The sequence below is a fragment of the Apteryx rowi genome, unplaced genomic scaffold, assembly GCF_003343035.1.
Source record: "Apteryx rowi isolate R43461 unplaced genomic scaffold, aptRow1 scaffold_70, whole genome shotgun sequence".
Taxonomy (NCBI): Eukaryota; Metazoa; Chordata; class Aves; order Apterygiformes; family Apterygidae; genus Apteryx; species Apteryx rowi.
This window is the reverse complement of record NW_020450983.1, coordinates 205642-224338: the sequence shown is the minus strand read 5'-3', so window position 1 is coordinate 224338 and position 18697 is coordinate 205642. Positions and strand designations below refer to the sequence as shown.

Sequence of the window (18697 nt, the reverse complement as noted above, 5' to 3'; positions counted from 1 at the left end):
ATTCATGAAATGTAAGCCCTGCTGCTGTAGTCGATAGAAAGTGTGCTGCTGGTATTACCAGAACAGGAGCAGAGTTGTGAAATGACATACACAATTATTTTATAAGTTATAGCAAACTTCCTCTTATGTGTAGTTTTACAGTCTTTCAAGAATGAATTTAAGTATGCAAATTTGACATTTGTCCAGGATCATCTGTATATGTGTAACTATTGGCTAGTCTCATGCTAAGCCTGTGTACCTTTCATCAGATATTTATTTTTGATTACAATCATGAGTTTGATTCACATTTCAAACAAGACTGTTTCTTGTTTCTCACTATATAGTATCACATATTCTTGTTTTTCATTCTTTTTAAGGTTTAATGACCTCAACAGCTTTGTTTTTCCATGTCACCTATTTTTTAGGGCCCAACAGGAGTCCCGGGATTTCCTGGTTTAGATGGTGTTCCTGTATGTATTGAGTAAATATTGCTTTATAAGAATTATAGTCTATAAAGTCATAGCAAGTTCTCTAATAGAATAACATACTCAATAAATTGGTTGGTTTTATACCCATTATCACTGTGTCACCTACGGAATTACATATTTTGCAAAACTGTAAAATACAGTGTTAACAACTATGTTTATTAATAATAATAAACTCCGCAAAATCCCAATAAAGTAAATCATTTTCATGGAGGGGGGGTAGTGAAGGCAGAGACTGGCCTAAGTCCACAGAGCACGCAAGTGTCAGAGCTAGGATTAAAAACAATGAGTTTATTTTCTCAGGCTCTGTAGCAGGCTGCAGGCTGCTTTCTGCATTCTTAATTCCAAAAGTATCTCAAGTTATGTATCCTTTTTTGTTCAAACTTTTTGATTTTTGCTTGAAGTCCTTTTGCAGGAAAAAAAGCAACCACTGAGTCCAGTGAGTTTTACCTGAATAGGGACTGAGGAAGTAAAGTGGGTCTTAGGTATATCTTTATGTGCATGTGATTATGCATTTTTGTGACTGTGGTTTTCAGTGTGGAAATGGGTGTGGTAGAAGAAAGACAATATCTGTTAGATCCAGTATTTTGAAAAATGCTGTTTATTGYAACTGAATTCCTATGCTGTTATTGGTTTCATGCAGCTCAAACAAAGTAAAAATGTTGAATTTTGAATGTGAAAACAGAGAACCAGAAACTGAATGAGTGCCTTAGCATCTGCTTGTCAGCTGTCCGTACTTAACAATGGGAGTACTGCCAGAATGCCTGTGTAACGGGCAGGTCACAAGGCCAAGATTTAGCACAAGAAAGAAGAGCTCCCAAGAAATAGGTATCCTTTTCAGGAAAAATTTTAATTAAGTTTCCACAATTTGGGCTAAAGAGTCTTAAAGACAGGAAAAAAGTAACATCAACAAGAGCATTTCAGGCAAATGGCCAGGATACTTTCCTGATGATTTTTCAGAACAAAACAAAAAAAAATTATTTGGGGCAAAATTATTTTTTCCTTACAAAAATTTWAAATTTTGTGAAAGTAATTTTTCTCACATGGAAAGATCATTCCAAGGGAATTTTCCTCACTGCTTCTGTTGTTTAGTGTCTCATTTGCAGTACAACTGAAGCCAGTCTGGATATTGGTTAATTCATGCTAGGTTGAAAAATCAGTTCCTCAGTTCTGGAATGTACAGTTATATTGCTCTGCAGTTACTGTATGCTTGATTCAAGCTCTGTCCTGTTTTTCATTTTTTTTATCCTAATCAGTTAAAAAATATGGGGCTGCTTGAGATGACCTCTGTGTGTGTCTTTCAGAAATAATAAAGCTATACTATGTGTTCCTAGGCAGGGTAGCTTTTCCTTACAGCCACAAGAAAGATTACAGTTTGAGGGCCAGAGTCTGCTTTCCTTTAGAAAATAACACGTTATTTATTGACTCAAGTAAGAGCAGATTCTGGTCTTTCTGTCCTGTGCTCTCCCTGTCATATTTGTGAGGCATCAAAGAAAAAGATATAAAAAACTTAGAGTCCAGATTCTTTGCCTGTTACACACACACACAAAATTTCTATTGATCACAACAGAAAACATTTCTAATCTAAAAAGTATGAAGCTGGGACCATTGTGAGATGTCCTCTGTTCCAGTTCTGGCATATTTGTCTCTGAACTATTCTGTTCAGTAAAAAAGTAGTTCCTTATCTATCATGGTGTATCTGTAATAAATATTAAACTGTCTGTCAGGGATTACCAGGAAGTGAAGGACCCACGGGCAAGCGTGGTTTGGATGGCTGCAATGGCTCAAGAGGAGATCCAGGATTCCCAGGMGAAAATGGATACATTGGACCAAGAGGTCCTTATGTATGTTACAAGATTTTTTATTGTCTATTGGTAACATATATCTGCATTTCCCCTCCAAGATAATAGGTCTTAAAATGAAAGGAGTTTTAGACTATGGCACTAGTTTTATGGCTGTGGGTCCTTGGGTTCATCTGCTGTGTTAGGATTTTTTTCTGTACTGCACCATGAAGTTCCAGACACCTTCCATTCTTGCTAAGGCTAATGGGAATAAAGGACACTTGGTAGCTTGCCAGATTAAGTCTAAACTTGAATGTGAAATAAGTTCTTTTATCCTTAAAGTATATTTGTCTAACTTGAGAGTTAAATTCTGCTTTGTTTCCCTAACACATAACCATACCAAAGCCAACGCCATTTTAAGGAAGTATAATTGAGAAGGAGTAGCTTGAAACCGTTGTACCTTTTGTCACTATTTGAAAAATCTTGAAAGCCTTAATAGTAGGGATATATCTGAGAGGACTCAGCAGTCAGTGAAAGTTTCAGCAAGTCTAAATTCTGTAGCAATTGAAGATTTTCAGATCACACAAGTATATCAACAGATCTCCTCCAAAMTTACGGTCTTACAACTGTAAGTGGCCATGTGCTGCTAGTTATGCATATCTACTCATGACTGCTGTGTGCACACCCAGTCTTGCCTGGGTGTTTATCCATGCACATAGACATCTTTTTAGTTAAAATGTTTAAAATGAGCACTTTAATATTGTTCACTTTTCCTGTTAAAATGGGAAGCATTTTAACATTGTTTAAATATTTAGGCTAGCAATGCCTACTAATGAAGATAAAAACACAAAGTCATATCAGTAAATGATATAAATTGCTATAGCTCTAAAGAAATTGTTCTGAACATATCTAGTCCCTAGTCTTTGACTTTTTGCGGAAACAGGTTTTAGTTGTGAATGATTAATAGCTCATTAGTTGGTTTAGGAGCTTCTCTAAAATTTTCTAAATAAAACAAAAAAACAACTGCAGTTTAAATGAAAGTCAAATGTGTTTACTGAGAGCTAAATAACATGCTGATTCAGCCACAGGCGATCAAAAACTGTGCGAAGGGTGAGATAGTGAGAAGACATTACTAAAATACAGTAAATAAAAACCCATGTATTTCCAGTCTTGGACCTATAATAGATGCTATGAAACTCACAACCTGATAAAAACTTGATAATACCTGATGTGTTACACCTCTCAAAAGGTAACTCATTACCCTCCAAAATGGTAAAATGGCTTCTGCTCACTTCTTCTCACTTATTGTGGCTTTCAAAATGAAATTTGCCTGTAATTGCAGCAGCCAAGGGACATAAAAGGAAAATGAGACACTGGACAAATTATAGCATAAATCCTCCAATTCCAGGAGCATGCTCTTTGGCAGGCCTAGAAAAGTATTTGCAACTTAAAAGGGAATGGAGACACAATAGGCATGTAACCTTGGATATCCACACTAAAATTCCGATGCAAATTAATTTGGCTACCCAGAAAAGCAAGACATAGTAACCATATTTACTTGTGTACAAGAATGTCATTCCAGCCTCTCTRTGCAAATTGCCTGTTTTTAAATCAATTTGTTGCATCAAGTACCAGCTTGACTCTATATTACAGCTAACGTATTTTATTTCCTACTTATAACATTGTCTCTTATAATTTTATGTAACACTGCATATGCATTTGTCAGCTTTACTTCTGTTATCTTTTAGGATCTGTACATTTATCTCACCAATAACTTGGAAAAGAACAGGGTTTCTATTTGTAAGCCCTTACTTAAGTCATGTAGAAGGTAACAAACTGAATCTAATAAAGAGGTTTTATTATGTAAGAGATGAGATGTAAAATGTGTTTAGAAACATGAGTTAAATTATGCAAAGACAAATATAGCTTTTCATGTGTTTAATGTGTTCCTAAGCAGCTGTTGTTTGACCTGTAATCTGTATCCAGTCTACTGTAGATATATGCAGCTGCAGGCAGCTGTAACTCTCTACTCTTTATTGTAGCATTCCAGGGGTAAGGACTTTACCTATTTTATTCTGATTCAGGATTTAAACAGCCACCATAGATATCAGGAAACCAATACAGTTTTAAAGTGGTTAAATTCTGTGAATAACAGTACCCAGTTTATTGAAGCCAATAGCTAATTGGTTTCAAGACTCCAACTAATTATACCCAGTACACTTGGATTTCTTGTGAGAAAACTTCAGAAGTAATGCCTTTATATATCTGTTCTTTAAATATATATGTATTATGCTCATAATAGTGAATTAAGTATTAAAATAAAATTTTGCAAAAGCAATCATCATTCCTGCTAAGTCAGACTGAGGTTTTGAGGGTGTTAGGATAGGCTAAGTTATGTGAAGATTCCACTACAAGTAGCATGAGAACTTAATTTTATGAAAAACAGGGCCTTTAGGCATTGGATTTACTTTTTGTGTAAACTGTAAAATGTATTTACTAGTGTCTGGAAATGTTGAGTATTATGCATGTAAAGCAGTCCATGCTTTCAGCTTTTTAACTGTATGCAGAATCACTGTAGCTTCTTCTAAATCATGGCATGAACTTTTGGAGAAGCAGAGTGCATAATACATAAAGCCACTGACCCAGTGAAATAAAAGACAGCAATATTGATAGAAAGGCAAGGTTTGGAAAGACTCTAGAATATTGAYGCATGCAAGAGCTAACGAGGCCCTAACAGCAGGAGTCCAAAAGCTGTGAGGAGCTGTTTTGCTCACCAGTAAGAAGGTAATTTTACATTTAAGGGTCTTATTAGACAAAATAACTGCAAAATGCTAATGCAGTGATAGTGATTCTTATGGATTACCTAGTGACGTATGGGCACCAGAAAAACACAGCTGAGGGAATTATCAATGAATCTATGGTATCAGAAAGTGAAGCATGATGTTTTACAAGACTTCTTTTACTTTAAAGGGGTATCCAGGGCAAAAAGGAGAAAAAGGAAATTCAATATATGTTTCCCATTTTGGAAAAGGACCTCCAGTGAGTATATGGTTACACCAAATATACATATATATATGTATATATATGTGTGCGTATGTATATATCTTAAAGAAAAATATGTATGGCACATTTAGTTCTCAAAAATCCTAACTGTTTAATAAAGCTTGCTGTAAACAAAATTAAATGCAAATATACAACTAGAACAGATAGCTTGAGACCTTAAAAGCTATAAAGCTAGAAAATTCCCACAACAATTAAAAGTCAAAGCTTGTGATACTCTATTTGCTAAATGACTGTCATTAYAGGGAGACAGAGGTGATCCTGGACCTCCCGGCATGCCAGTAAGTACAATCAGCAGGTTCTATACATGCTTTTTGGATATAATAAAGCAATATTGGGGTTTCTCCCTGCCTTTTTTTAATAGCAAAATTCCAGAATAGAGTCTAACAAAAATTCAGTTCCTATAGATTGCCCCCATGGCCAGTTCATGCTTGCTCAAAGGAGCAGAAATGGATTTTGCCCCATACTGCATTGTGGTTTGGGCCCAAGCACTGGCAGTGTATTGAGCAGCTGTTACCCCTGATATACTCACATTTTGCCAGATATCTAATTTATGAAATTCAAGACGTGAAGAGCTGTGACACCTTCTTCAAAAGTATCTTTTGGGTCTTCCAAGAACATGTAGCATGCTACCACATTTTGGCCATAAAAGTATGTCAGAGGGAGGAAAGAGGATTTAATGTGTTTGCTGAGCTCTTATGGACTCACACTCTTATGGCTCTGGGATCCTCTTTTGAGGCCCTTCAGAAAAGTATTCATTGATGAGCTGTATCAAGTCCCCACACTCTAGCACAGTTGCTAACAAGGTATTCTTTCAATCCATTGATACTATATAATTGTGCATTGCCCAGTATCTGTATGTGTACAGTATCATCCAGAAACTACTGCAGAGCTGCTCTAGTGACAATTAGGTTTCAGGCGTGGTATAAACTTCAGGCCAAGGATACGTGGGTGGAATGCAGTCAGTGGCCAGTAGACTGAGTCCAAGTGATGCAGGCATTTTAGAGGGACAGTCTTTGTGAAGAAAAGGATAACCTATTGGTATTTTCACAAACAAGCCTTTTGCCATCTTTTTCAGGGACCTAGAGGATCAAGAGGTACAACAGGCCCACATGGATACCCAGGCCAACCAGGCTTGCCTGTAAGATCACCATGGTTATATAGCCTTGTATTTTCAGGATATGCATGAATTCTGGTCTACTGCTTTTAGAGCTTGCCTTAATGTCAATTAAGGCAGTGTGAATTCAAGCCTAGACATCATTTCTGAGGCAGATGATAAAAAGAGGGGTTTTGCCTTACCTTGTGAGTTTGGAAGTATGGGAATTGGAGCATACGTTGTTTCTTCCCATGCCTGTGTGAATGTGTTTGATCCTAGCAGTCTGTGGTCATAGAGGAATGCTGGTAGGGCTCTCTCCATTATTCCCTTTCCCCAAGGCCACCTTGTGGGAGACAGGAAAGGGGGGAGCAGAGTTCAGCCCTTCTGAAAGCAGCAACCAGGTGAGGTAAATTGCAGTTTGGGAGGGGTACACGCCAAGAGGAGATTCTGACCCTGTGTGATGCCATCAAGTAGGTGTAATTTTCAAAGCAAAGCTGTCTCTTTATGTGAGACATACTAACTTTTCTTCACTTTCTTTTAAAGGGTGTTCCAGGTTTCCCAGGTTTGCCAGGTGAACAGGTAGGCAACTATTTTTCCTGAAGTTGTTAGTGAGATAATGCATTAATTTATACAGATATCTGAAATGTCTCTTATGGCTGTTATCAGTTTTTCTCAAAGAAATTTCTTAATTAAATTCTAATATCAGCATTTTCTGATTACCTTCAAACTGCATACATTTTTTGTCAACTAGGGAAATCCAGGCATTGGAGTGGATGGACAAAAAGGGGAGCCGGTAAGAAAACAAATATTATTAAAGCTGTCCTTGCTTTAGAATTAGAAGCACATCCTAAGAAAGTAAGTTCCATTTATTGAAGATYCCTCAAACAGAAATGCATGCTCAAGTTTTTGTTGGTTCGGACATACACAGGTGTGTGGGTTCCRTGTGTGGCTTTGGACTTTCTGACCTTGCAGTGATCCTGTAAGAACAGGACAAGCACATAGTAATATTTCCTCTCCCAGTCTCCACCTATTAGCATATTCAGGACTTCATCACCAAAGTAGAATATTTGATTTTTCTTTCATGAATTGGTCCAATCCAATCCATATAGGTTTCTAACATGCATAACTTTCCATAGCAGGTCTCATCTTTACATTCATGAAGCCATGTGCTCAAAGGCTTCAGGCTGGAACATGAGAAATTGTATGGAAAGCAAAGAGATTTGACAATCATGTAACTGTCTCCATAGCAGACTCAGAGCAGGAGCCATGACTTCAGAGCTCTCATTTGTTTCCTTAACTGTAATGTTATTTTTAATGAAGGGGAGGAATAGAAGGGGATTAAGATTTTTGGTCATGCTGAAGAATGTAGAGAGGTTTACAGACCTCCATATAAACCCTGATTTATCTACAGGTGTCAGCACATGTTCAGTGAGTAAAGAAATACATTGTTCTGCAGTACAATAGGGATACGTGCTAAGTCTCACTGAACTGCTACACTGAACAGACGATTTCTTTCTGCCATTCCTCTGGCTTCTGCAGGGTGATGTTGGACTTCCTGGGCCACCAGGGTCACCACTGTTAATTGGACCTCCTGGAGCTCAGCTGTTCAAAGGAGAAAAGGTGTTAATCTCTATTTGCATTTAACTGTGCTCAACTTGTCAAGTACAATCCTGTGATGTAATTTTTGCAAGGATGGCATAAACAGGACATATCTTTCTGTAATAAGCCATCAACTTCAGTAGAAATCCTGTTCAGCACCCTTCCCACAGGCGTTCAGGAGAGATGTAGCTCATTACCTGAGAGATGCCTGTTTCAACACAGTAAGGAGATACTGCCCTTGCTTTGGTTTTCTTCACTTTTTATCATTAGCAAATCATAATGTTTCAGGCATCTCACATGAAGCTGATTACTCTGGTATTGAATCTCTTGTGGCTTTTCTCATAGTTCTAACACTGTTTTTTAGATCTTTGGCATTTGTTCTATTTGAATTTTTTTCAGTGTAACATTTTGAACTATCTGCTCTAACCTTTCTAGCCTGCTCCTCTAAAATGAAAAATAAGTGTGATTCTGTTGTGTATTTTTAATGCAAAATCCTGTTATTTACTGTACTTCTTCAATGACATGCCTACTGTAGCCACGATTACAGGACTTCATGGGTCAAAATAGATTCAAACTAACACCCCTGTTTTTAAGTCCTGGATCATTCTTCATTGTATGCCCTAAAACATTGGAATACTTGTTAAAGAAGAACAGAAGATACCAAAATTACCTTATGGAGCCCTATATTGGAGTCTCTGTAGTTCTCAAGTCTGATTTGCTCACACACACAAATGAGAAGATGAATCCTGCATGGCCAGCCCTTCAGCCTCAAGTCAGGGAGCTAAGAATTTCACACGTTGGATCTTAGCTTTTGATCATGCACATGGTTCTTATGTACAGCTGTGGACCTGTGGGGGCGAGGTGAAGGACCACAAGAACCTATATGTACTCCTTCTGTTACTGCTGAATGTGACATGCCAGCCATGCATCTCATTCAGACTGGGGCTGAACTGCACAAGCTGAGATGCAGTGAATACTTGCATCAAACTAGATAGAGCAACAAACAGAACAGAACTACTGTCATGTGTGTTTGTAGGAACAAAGCCCCAGTTAGCACATTTCTGGATGTGAAAGATATATTTCTCACTGCAGAGTGGCTGTGCTGGTTGGCAGTGTTAACAGAAATAAAAATCAATACATATTTATTTTTCCTATTTTCCTATGCCTGGTACACCTACAGGAACAGGCCCAGTGCTTAAGAAAGTACCATTTTAATAGCTGTAATTCAGAACAGGACTTTAAAAAGTTAAATGACGCATAGGCATGTCGTGCATATTAAAATACACTTAGAAGCTTTCCCTGTATTCTTAGGGCCAAAAAGGACTTCCTGGGATGACAGGATACAGAGGACCACGTGGACCCAAAGTAAGTAATGTGATTTTTTTTTTACATGGTGCTGGCAAAGTTCTGTTAACTTCTATGGTTATTAAGTTAATCTTTTAAAGCACAAGGTGATGTAAGAAATAATAGCACTTGTGTTATGAAATTTAATCACCACCTAAATCAATGTGAAAGCAAAAATGTTTCAAAACCCTTTGGAAAAATTCTGTCCTATTTGATACCTGCCTATCAAATGTTGCCTGGTAGTGAAAGGTCAGTGTTGTTTCCAGTTGGGTCATTGACACATAAGTGACTAGGATAGTGAAGAAAATAAAAGCACAGATTATTCTTTCTCAAGAAGAGAAATAGAGAAGATAAATTTAAATTTTATGGGATCTTAATGGGTCATATTAGGGTACATAAGTATGTTAGGGAGAGACTTTTAACTTCATGGATTCTGGGTATCCTCAAGAGTAGCAGAGGCAAAACCTGTTTGGAGAGAGAGAGATGCTATTTGCTGTCTCATCTGGCCTTTCTTTTCTTCTCTCAGCATAATTCATTTAAAAGTTGGTCTGCCAGGAAGGAGATCTTTGATGCTGAGTAGAAGCAGCCACAGAGATGATTTTGGAGTCTTCAGTTCTGATAAATTTGGGGGGGGAGGAATCCACAGACAGGAAACTACCAGATCTCAGAGAAACAGAAGATAATTGGGCACAAAAGAACAAGGCTAGTTAATCTATGTTAAACACTTATTTAACTTTGTAGGCAGAAGAGAAGAAGCAAGAAGCCTGAACATCACATTTCTAAGTCTAGCACTTCTTCAAGAAGTCATTTTCCTTTGTAAATTAATGGACCACTGTTACTCAGCCCTGGGAAAGGCGACAAACCTTTCATTTAAGTTTTACTTTGAAAAAGAGGGGTACTGGCTGTCCATGTAGATAACAGTATGCTCATTAGTTGCAGCCAGTAACTGAGAAAGTGCCTGATGTGGCCCCAAAGGTCACAAACTCAGAACTTAAAAAAACCCAAACTGCTGAAGACCCATTAAGCTAGGAGAAGAGATCTAGCAGGTTTATGCTCCTTGAATAACTAAAGCTATAACTGAATAATTGAAGCAGTGCTGTATGAAATAAACCCCAGTGATTGACCTAGGAAGTGAAACAAGTTCCATTAACCTAATATATACATAACCTAATAAACATGCACATAAAATAAAGTTTATGACAGCACTTCACCAAGCAGTTTGTTTAAACAAAGTGTTTTGAATGCTCCAGGGTGTATCTGGGAGAGGAGAAAAGGGTGAAAAAGGTATTCCTGGATTCCCTGGAGTGCGGGTAAGAAAGCTGCAGAATAAATTATTTCACAAAGTCATTATAATTATTTTAGCAAATATTTGGCAGTTAGTTTAAGTATGCATTTCAAAAGATTTTAAGTTTTTTTTTTTTTTTTTTTTAACAAATCTGTCTTACTTTCTATATAGAGTATTTACATATGTCTAGGACAGGGTGACTCCCAGGGCAAGATTTAAACATAAACTCATAGGTATTTTCTGTCCTTGGAAAGACAACAAATCTGGGGGCTTATCCGACAAATATTTAGTATTGCACAAAGCTACTGTGCTGTAGCACAGTACTAACACACTAATTTTAATGTGTTTGGTACACACTGGTGGCAAGTGTTTGCAGCAGCTTCCACTTGATTTTCATAACAGTGCTCACATGGAGAAATATATCTGTTATTATGCTTGGTACAATATAATACAAATTTAAGTGAAGACTTCTTGACTATAGTTCAAACTCATGCCCATCTCTCATATAAAGTATTTGCAAAATAGTTGCAAGTGCTAGCTATTGGGAAATATTATGCCAAGTAATAATTATCTAAGGAAAATTAAGTGTTCAGCGATTCTGAATACATGCCATTTTGAATAGCCTTTCACTGTTTTAGTTTTCGATCATCTGCTTACTTTTATCAGGGTAATCCTGGTTCTTATGGACCTGCAGGTTTTCCTGGAATAAAGGTAAGAAAGAAAGTCCAAGCAGCAACCTGAGCAGTGGGATCAGTGAGGTCTGATTTCCTATGGATTTGGGCAGATTTGGAATTCCTTGATACTTGGTAGCTCATACTGCATTCCCTCATTTCTCCTCTGCTACCTGTAGCAACTAAAGTTGTATGAACTCCTTGTCTTGGGACCTCTGCTRCCCTCTCTGAAATTGGGCTGAAACTGGCAATGGGATCCAAGGTTGTGAGCAAGAGGGATAGCCAGTGGGACATGCAGATAGCATGACAGAAAAGTTACATAGCATGGCAAGTTTTATCACTTTATCTTATGTATATGTTTTGTTTGCCTTTCTGACTCATGAACTTCTAGTTTTGCTGTTAAGTCTGTGAAATGTTAGTTATGAACTTACAACATCTTACTAGATTAAAGCATAGCAGATATAAGTATGTCTTGCTTTTTTTCCTGTCTCTTCTTCCCAATTTATTTCCAAATCTAGTTAATGTAATGGTCACAGTATTCATAAATCACATTAATGTACAGATACTTGCTTCTGGAATTATTCTCCAGGTGACTGTATTATTTGCAAAATTACTTTTTACTCTGTTTTTTACCACCATCAGCTCAAAGAGTTTGAACACTGGATAAATGAATATATTAATAGATCGTAAAAGGACAGGAGGAGCTGATATGCAGCTGCTTTCCATGCAGTAATAGTTTAAGAGGGTCATTCAGCAGGCAGCGAGCCAATTTCAGCTATATTAAACAGAAGCAGTCTATCAGAGTCTGTTAGTATGTATTCCAGCTAGTTCTGTGCTCCAGCTGCACTGGATCCACTGACCACTCTCTAAAATAACGTGGTGATAGATAAAAAGATGTGCTTTTTTTTTTTTTTTTTTTAACCGAAGAGATTCTATGAAACATGCTATCTGTTGTACAAATTCAGTTAATTTCTCTGAAACAAACTGTGAATGTTACTATAAGATGCCAGTATGACTGGCATATTGATTTTTGTTCAACATTAATTATATTAATGTATTAAGAGATTTACCCAAAGATATTTATGTAATCTTTTCCAGGGAGAACCAGGAGTTTTTGGTTTTCCCGGACAAGTTGGCTATCCAGGCATAAAGGTAAAAAGAGCAAAAACACACACATATACACATACATCTATATAAATGTTAATGGTTCCTCCCAAATATACCTGCCTATTAGGTCATTGCCTTATCTATATTCATATTTACTTTTAAGATTTACTATTTTCATGATAGTCATAGTTACTCAGTACAGTAGTGGTAAATAACTATAGAAGTAAACTTTCTTGCTTAGTGCATATGATTAGAGGGGGAACGCCATATTGCTGACCACAGGAGTTGGTGAATCCCGTTTGCCAATGGTTATCCTGAGTTTATGTAGTCATAGTTGGGGGGAAAAAAAATATATCCATGGATGTTCATTTTTCTGCCATTTACCTATTGTCAGCTTTATAACAATGCAGGATCATTCAGATGCTAATTAGATGGAAACATTGCATGTCTCATTCGGTAGCAGAAAGATCATTGCAGTCCATTATCCCCCAAAACTGGAATCAAACCCTGAGTGTTGTGTTGTTAATAAATACTCACCCTGATGTGCATATTACTTCAGTTGGGGGCATCGTTAACAAATGTGAGACAACACGTGGAGAAGGAATAACACATTGTATAGGCAGAACCACTCTTGTGCCCCCACTACTGTTGAAATTTTCAGTTACGTGATAGCAAATTGCATGTTTGTATCTATCCATAAACTTTATTGTTGGATTTTTACAGGGGGATYCCGGAGAAAAAGGGCCCCCAGGTCCTCCTGGAACTGTTGGGACTCCACTGTTTCCTGTAAAAGGTTATAGCTAGTTTTAACTACTCTTTGTGCTGTATAAAGTGTATAGGACCTATTTCGCTAAGGTGTTTGAAAGTGATCACTAGGGATTCACCAGGGATCCTAAAACATTGTGTCCCTAATTGCCACTTTCTGCATTTCATTTGAGTCTCACTGATCTTGAACTATGTTAGACATACACACTTCAGATTAAATGTTTGCTTTAAAGATCTTTATGCATATAGTCACATCTAGATCTGTCAGACTGTCTCTAGTTATTGGATCTGAGCATATTTTAAAAAAGCCCATGCTAGGTAATGGTCTACAAATAAGCAAGCCAGGCTTCCCATTGTATTTTAGAATTCTTATTTTCAGAATTGCCACAACACACAGATTTTAGACTTCAATTAAGCCTGCTATTGCATAGCAGTGGTGAAATCCTGGTTGCTCAGAAGTTTGTGGAAAGCCCTGACACTGGTTCAGACAGGATTTTGTTATGGAGTTCCACTGCTTTTAAAAGCTRTTTTGGGTTAATAGGAGTTCCAACTATTACCATTGTATTTCAGTGTGTCATTAAGTGCTGCAAACATAAGAAAATGAAAGGCTTCAGAGTTTAATAAGCCATCATTTTCCCCTTTCTTCCCCAAATATGCTGTTTTTATCCTCCTTAGAAATCTAATCTGGGCAGATTTAGGGAAATTACTAGGTTTACCCAGAATTTCTTGTGCCRTAGAGTATGTGTGTGATAGTGTGAGATGCTTTGTTCAACCTTACCTCTAGAATTCCTGGACAGTCAGAGCATGTGTTCCATGATTGTACAACACATCCAGAAGAACCAATGTTTTTCAGGAAGTGCTGAAYGAACTGCATGCATGTTTTGCAGCCTGCACACATACAGGAGGTCCTATGATTCCTAGAAGCAATAAATTTGCTATGTGTGTATAAAACGGCAGATGCGCTCTGTGGTTCTCTGCAAAAAAAAAGGATGCATCAACACACACTGGTTCTACCTTAGCATTGTGTTTTCACTCATTAATACAATTAATAACTTTAATGCTTTAGACTAGGCATTTCCAAACATTCTTTGCCTGGCTAGCCCTGGCAGCTGCAACTGTAGCTGTTGATACCATCAATAAATACCAGTTGGCACTATCTCATACTCATTTGCAGGAGGGAGCCATACTTCCTTCTCTTCCTCCCTCAACTACATATCATCTTTACCCCGCACATCTGTAACTAGTGCACCCAACAGAATACCTCTTAATCTCCTTGCCTTCCTACCACAGCCTCAGACTGGATTTTAAATTCTACCTCCCTTATCCACATCCTTATCACCTCATTGGTGATAATGCTGTGTGGAAGTTCTTATTTCACAGCAGGAAGCAGTAGGGAGCAGCGAAGCACACTGCCTGCAATGTGTTTGTGTTGGCATTTCACGATTAGGTAATCTCTGTTGTAAGAGGATTATAAAGAACTTCCCATACAGTGTATTTCTAGTACAGCAAATGCTGATCCTGAACACACAAATTATTTACAAAAGAAACCCAGTTTAGCAGAACCTCCCCATTAGACAGGGACTCAATGCCTAATCAGTTAAATTTGTTTTCCATTGGCCTCAGTGTGTTTTCAGCTCAGGCGGCAAAAGACTTAACCCCATAGTTAATTTTAATATCTCAAGTAGCATTTAAAGTTAATCACATGCACGGTGTGTGAATGGATATTGAGGTATTCCTACATTTTTCAGAAAAACAGTTTTTTTAGCAGGGTTTTGTGAGAGCATCATCATTATCAATATTTTCCTTTTCCAATTTAATCAAGCTTTTTACATCTGGTTCAAGGGTTTTTTTATCACTAAGTAATTACAAAAGCATTTTTATTTGTTATTGCAATGTTCAAAATACACTTTTTAAAATTTGGATCATTTGAACTAGGATGATCCTGAAATGACCTCCTTGAGTGCCTTCTCAACTGTGTGTAACATCAGATGCACATTGATGGAAATGCTACATGTATTTATTTGGGCAAACACTTCCATAAGTGTTTTGAAATATGTAGCACAAAGATATTACTTCTACTGAGTGACAAAGATTTAAAACTGTGTCCATGAAATGGGCAGTAATCCTTAGATAAGCAACCAAATCCTCCCACCTTAAAATTAGGCTGTTACACATTTAAAGCTGTTTCATAAAGACAAAAGAGAAGTTACTGTATTTTACTTTTGTGTAGTTCCTGAATTATAATTTCAGTTGCAGTTTAATTTAGTTCTAAGCTGTCAATTGCATAAGATGTTAAATTCACATATTTTAAAATCCTGTGTAGGTCTGCAGGGAGATCCTGGATTTCCAGGTCCCATTGGTGATATGGGGTCAATTGGACCACCTGGCCCTGCAGGCCCACTAGGAAGACCGGGAGATGATGGAACAGGTAAGAGATGTAGAGATTAAAATGTGAACTATACCAGTATATGTGTATATGTGAACATTCACATTAAAATGTGAAATATACCAGTAGGAGATACGTCAGTTTAAAAAAAAACAAAAAAAAAACTCTTCTAGTTTGATGCAGGTCAGCAACAGTAAGGATTTGGACTTTCCAGACAGTTCTATAAAAATGTTAGTTCAACACTTAGTAGTAGCCAAGAAAGAATGAAGAAGCCTCAAACAGAACATGAGGAATTACTAGGAAAGGAACAAACAGAACGCTTCTGTCCACTGTAAACCCCTGGTATGCCTGTATCTGGAGTGCTGTGCCCAGAAATTCTATTCTCTGTCTCAAACGGTATAAACGAGGGTGATGTGGATGATTAAAGGTGTGGACTTTGCTATGTGTAAGGAACAAAAAGATTGGCTAGGGTGACTGGAGAAAAAGATAATGRGGAGGGGGAGGAGAGGTATTTGAAGGTCCAAAGCAAGATTTTCTTTCTTCCTGGGAATTCTGGAGAACATAAAAATTTAGAGGTCAAAACTAGACAAAAAAAGATGCATTTCAGGGGATTTTGGCCAGTTAAGCCTTTGTTATAGAAGCTCTTCTGAATGGCCTATAATTTCCTCCTTGCTATCTTGTAGTAATCCTTATTATGATGCTATATGGGCCATATATCATTATTTTCTTTACAGGTCTGCCTGGCCTGCCAGGAACAAGTGGGGCACCAGGACTGCAAGGTTTTCAAGGTGACCCTGGTTTCCCTGAAACAGGTGAATCAATCCCAGGAAGACCGGGATTTCCTGGACCACCAGGATTACCAGGACAACCGGGAAGACCAGGCTTACCTGGACTACCCAGTAGGTTCAGCAGCAACAGCAGCTTGTACTGTGAGAACATCATTTTGCACATTAATAGACTCAAGAGTGCAGTGAGAAAGCACTAACAGAAATTTTCTTCTTTCTCCACCACTTTTGATATAGATGTGTGATATAGAAAACATGTTTTTCCCATTAATTGTCATCAATGTCATGTTAAGATTTTCATAGTTTTCTGGGTGATTTAGACCCACAGACTAGCACGTATGAAAAAAGTCCCTTAAAAATACAGCACCTGAATTTGAAAACAGAACAAATGGGAGAGAAGCCCAAATCAGCATCCCTTAGTAAAGAAACAAGAGCCCTAAAATTCGACAGTGGGAAAGGGAAGAAACAGTAGCAAAGAAAAAGCACTTGTGTGAACATGAACTCAAGCCAGACTGACTTTCGTAGTATGATCTGTAAGCAATGACTTGTAAAGCATTTCATTAGATCTCTAGTTCTCATGTGAAGATGCCAAAATAGGGGAGAAGAGAACATGTGCATTAAATTGTGGAAACAGTAAGCCTGACTTATATTAGCTGTACAATTTCTGTTTCTTCAAAGGTGTAATTTGTACTGACAGAGGGATCCCTGGAGAACCTGGAGCAAAAGGTCAGACAGGCCTTCCAGGAAGGAAAGGTGAAAAAGGAGAAAAGGGTAAGTATGCCTAGATAGCAACATTTTAAATATGAGAGCTTTGCCAAACCTATCAGCACTTCAGGTCTAAATCTACAGAAGTTTATGGTAACTTGCAGGATCAGGCCTATCAAAAGGGGGAGTTAAATGGCTTGTTGTCATTGTGGCTTCTAAGTTAGCAGAGTCATCCTGATACAGCAGTTTCTCAACACTGCAAAAGGATACTGATACGCTTCACTTTTTTGAAGGCCATGATGAAATAAAATAGTCTGAGCACTACACATACAGAAAAAGGCAGTGTTATTAATTTTGCAACTSTTTGAATATAATTTTGCAACATTCATACAGGAAATCAAGGCCTCTGCTCATGTAGGCCTGGTCCTCCTGGTCCCCGTGGTATACAAGGACCTCCAGGTACTCAAGGAAAGAAAGGACAAGTGGGATACCCTGGAAGACATGGAGAAAAGGGTAATCCAGGCTTATCTGGTGCAATGGGCTCACCAGGGCTCCCTGTGAGTAGTTTTCATGAGCTTCAGTAAATAAATAACATCAACTCATCACTCATACAGGAGATATTCGGGGGGGGGTGAGTAGGGGTGGGAGAAACTATTCTCAAAACTCTCTGAAAGTTGCATCTGCTTCTCCTTATTGCACAGTTTTATAGTTTATGATTTTCCTTGCAGCAGGGGGCAGAGTTTTATACTGAAGGACAGAATCCCATGCTGTATCTGTGGGGTGGTCGGGAGACTTGGGAAGGCTGGTGTGTGTTCATTTTGTTTTGGTTTCAACTTGTTTTTACTTTTAGTTTTGAATACCCACCATTTTTCATGATAATGTTGTTGACACACAAATTTCCTCACTGAAGATTTTTTTCAGTTATTTCAAAAGAAAGGATTTCCAGAAAAATGTTATTAAGACAAAGAATTGCATGATGTCAGGAGGTCAAGATAGATTTTATGTTGACATTCATCTGGGGGTGGCGGGGGAAGGAACTTTTCATTTTAGTCAGACACTTCAAGCAATTTTCTTTTCTTTTTTTCCCCTTTTTTATAAATTACTTGAAATACTTAGAGCAGTGTCCACAGTCTTAATTTCTTTGATGAGGCAGTCTGAATACAGAGTCTCTCACTCCCACAGATTCTGAAAGGCAGTGTTATTTTTTTTGAGTTGTGTTTATAAAGTAATATGGAACAGTGAAGGGATAATCTCCCATTTTTGGTCACTACTCAGCCAAAGTTTGTTCTCCATGAGAACCTGCCACTAAAGGCAACAGCTTGTCTCTTTATGATACATGTATTAGCAACAAAGCTGAAATGGAGTCAGGATTTTGCCCTTGATTTAATAGTCCTTAGAAGGAAAAATTACTATAACCATCAAAATAAAGTCTTTTCAATTTGTGTGAATAGCTTCCTTGCAGTATAATAATTTTGGTCAAAGTTTCTCAGGAATAGAAGCTGAATGAACTTTTGGTTAAAAAAAAAAAGGGGGGGGGTTGAGTATAAGAATCATTTCACATCTGCATACAGTCTTCATTTTCCCTACTACCAGTTCATTCCAGTCTTATCAAACCTGACATGCAGTTTTTCATAAATGCATTTACAAGG

The 18697-nt window shown here is 37.7% G+C and overlaps 1 protein-coding gene and 1 long non-coding RNA gene across 26 annotated transcripts in view; one reads left to right on the top strand and one right to left on the bottom strand.

Annotated features, from left to right (window-relative positions):
• Positions 1-18697, top strand: part of COL4A4 (collagen type IV alpha 4 chain) — a 72159-nt gene that overhangs the window by 20348 nt on the left and 33114 nt on the right. The window contains exons 5-21 of the mRNA XM_026087006.1: positions 405-449; positions 2192-2308; positions 5216-5284; positions 5551-5586; positions 6384-6446; positions 6945-6980; positions 7153-7194; positions 7941-8021; positions 9312-9365; positions 10595-10654; positions 11296-11340; positions 12399-12452; positions 13131-13200; positions 15496-15600; positions 16293-16457; positions 17022-17114; positions 17442-17605. Coding sequence (XP_025942791.1) covers positions 405-449; positions 2192-2308; positions 5216-5284; positions 5551-5586; positions 6384-6446; positions 6945-6980; positions 7153-7194; positions 7941-8021; positions 9312-9365; positions 10595-10654; positions 11296-11340; positions 12399-12452; positions 13131-13200; positions 15496-15600; positions 16293-16457; positions 17022-17114; positions 17442-17605 — 1299 coding nt within the window. The remainder of the gene's footprint in view (positions 1-404; positions 450-2191; positions 2309-5215; positions 5285-5550; positions 5587-6383; positions 6447-6944; positions 6981-7152; positions 7195-7940; positions 8022-9311; positions 9366-10594; positions 10655-11295; positions 11341-12398; positions 12453-13130; positions 13201-15495; positions 15601-16292; positions 16458-17021; positions 17115-17441; positions 17606-18697) is intronic.
• Positions 1-18697, bottom strand: part of LOC112976110 — a 74988-nt gene that overhangs the window by 23887 nt on the left and 32404 nt on the right. For 15 of the 25 annotated variants that reach the window (XR_003256900.1, XR_003256911.1, XR_003256909.1 and 12 more), the window contains 2 exons: positions 13951-14146; positions 6605-6744 (listed from right to left, as the gene is read on the bottom strand). This is a non-coding gene — a long non-coding RNA (uncharacterized LOC112976110). The other 10 variants (XR_003256910.1, XR_003256906.1, XR_003256913.1 and 7 more) reach the window with 10 other exon arrangements.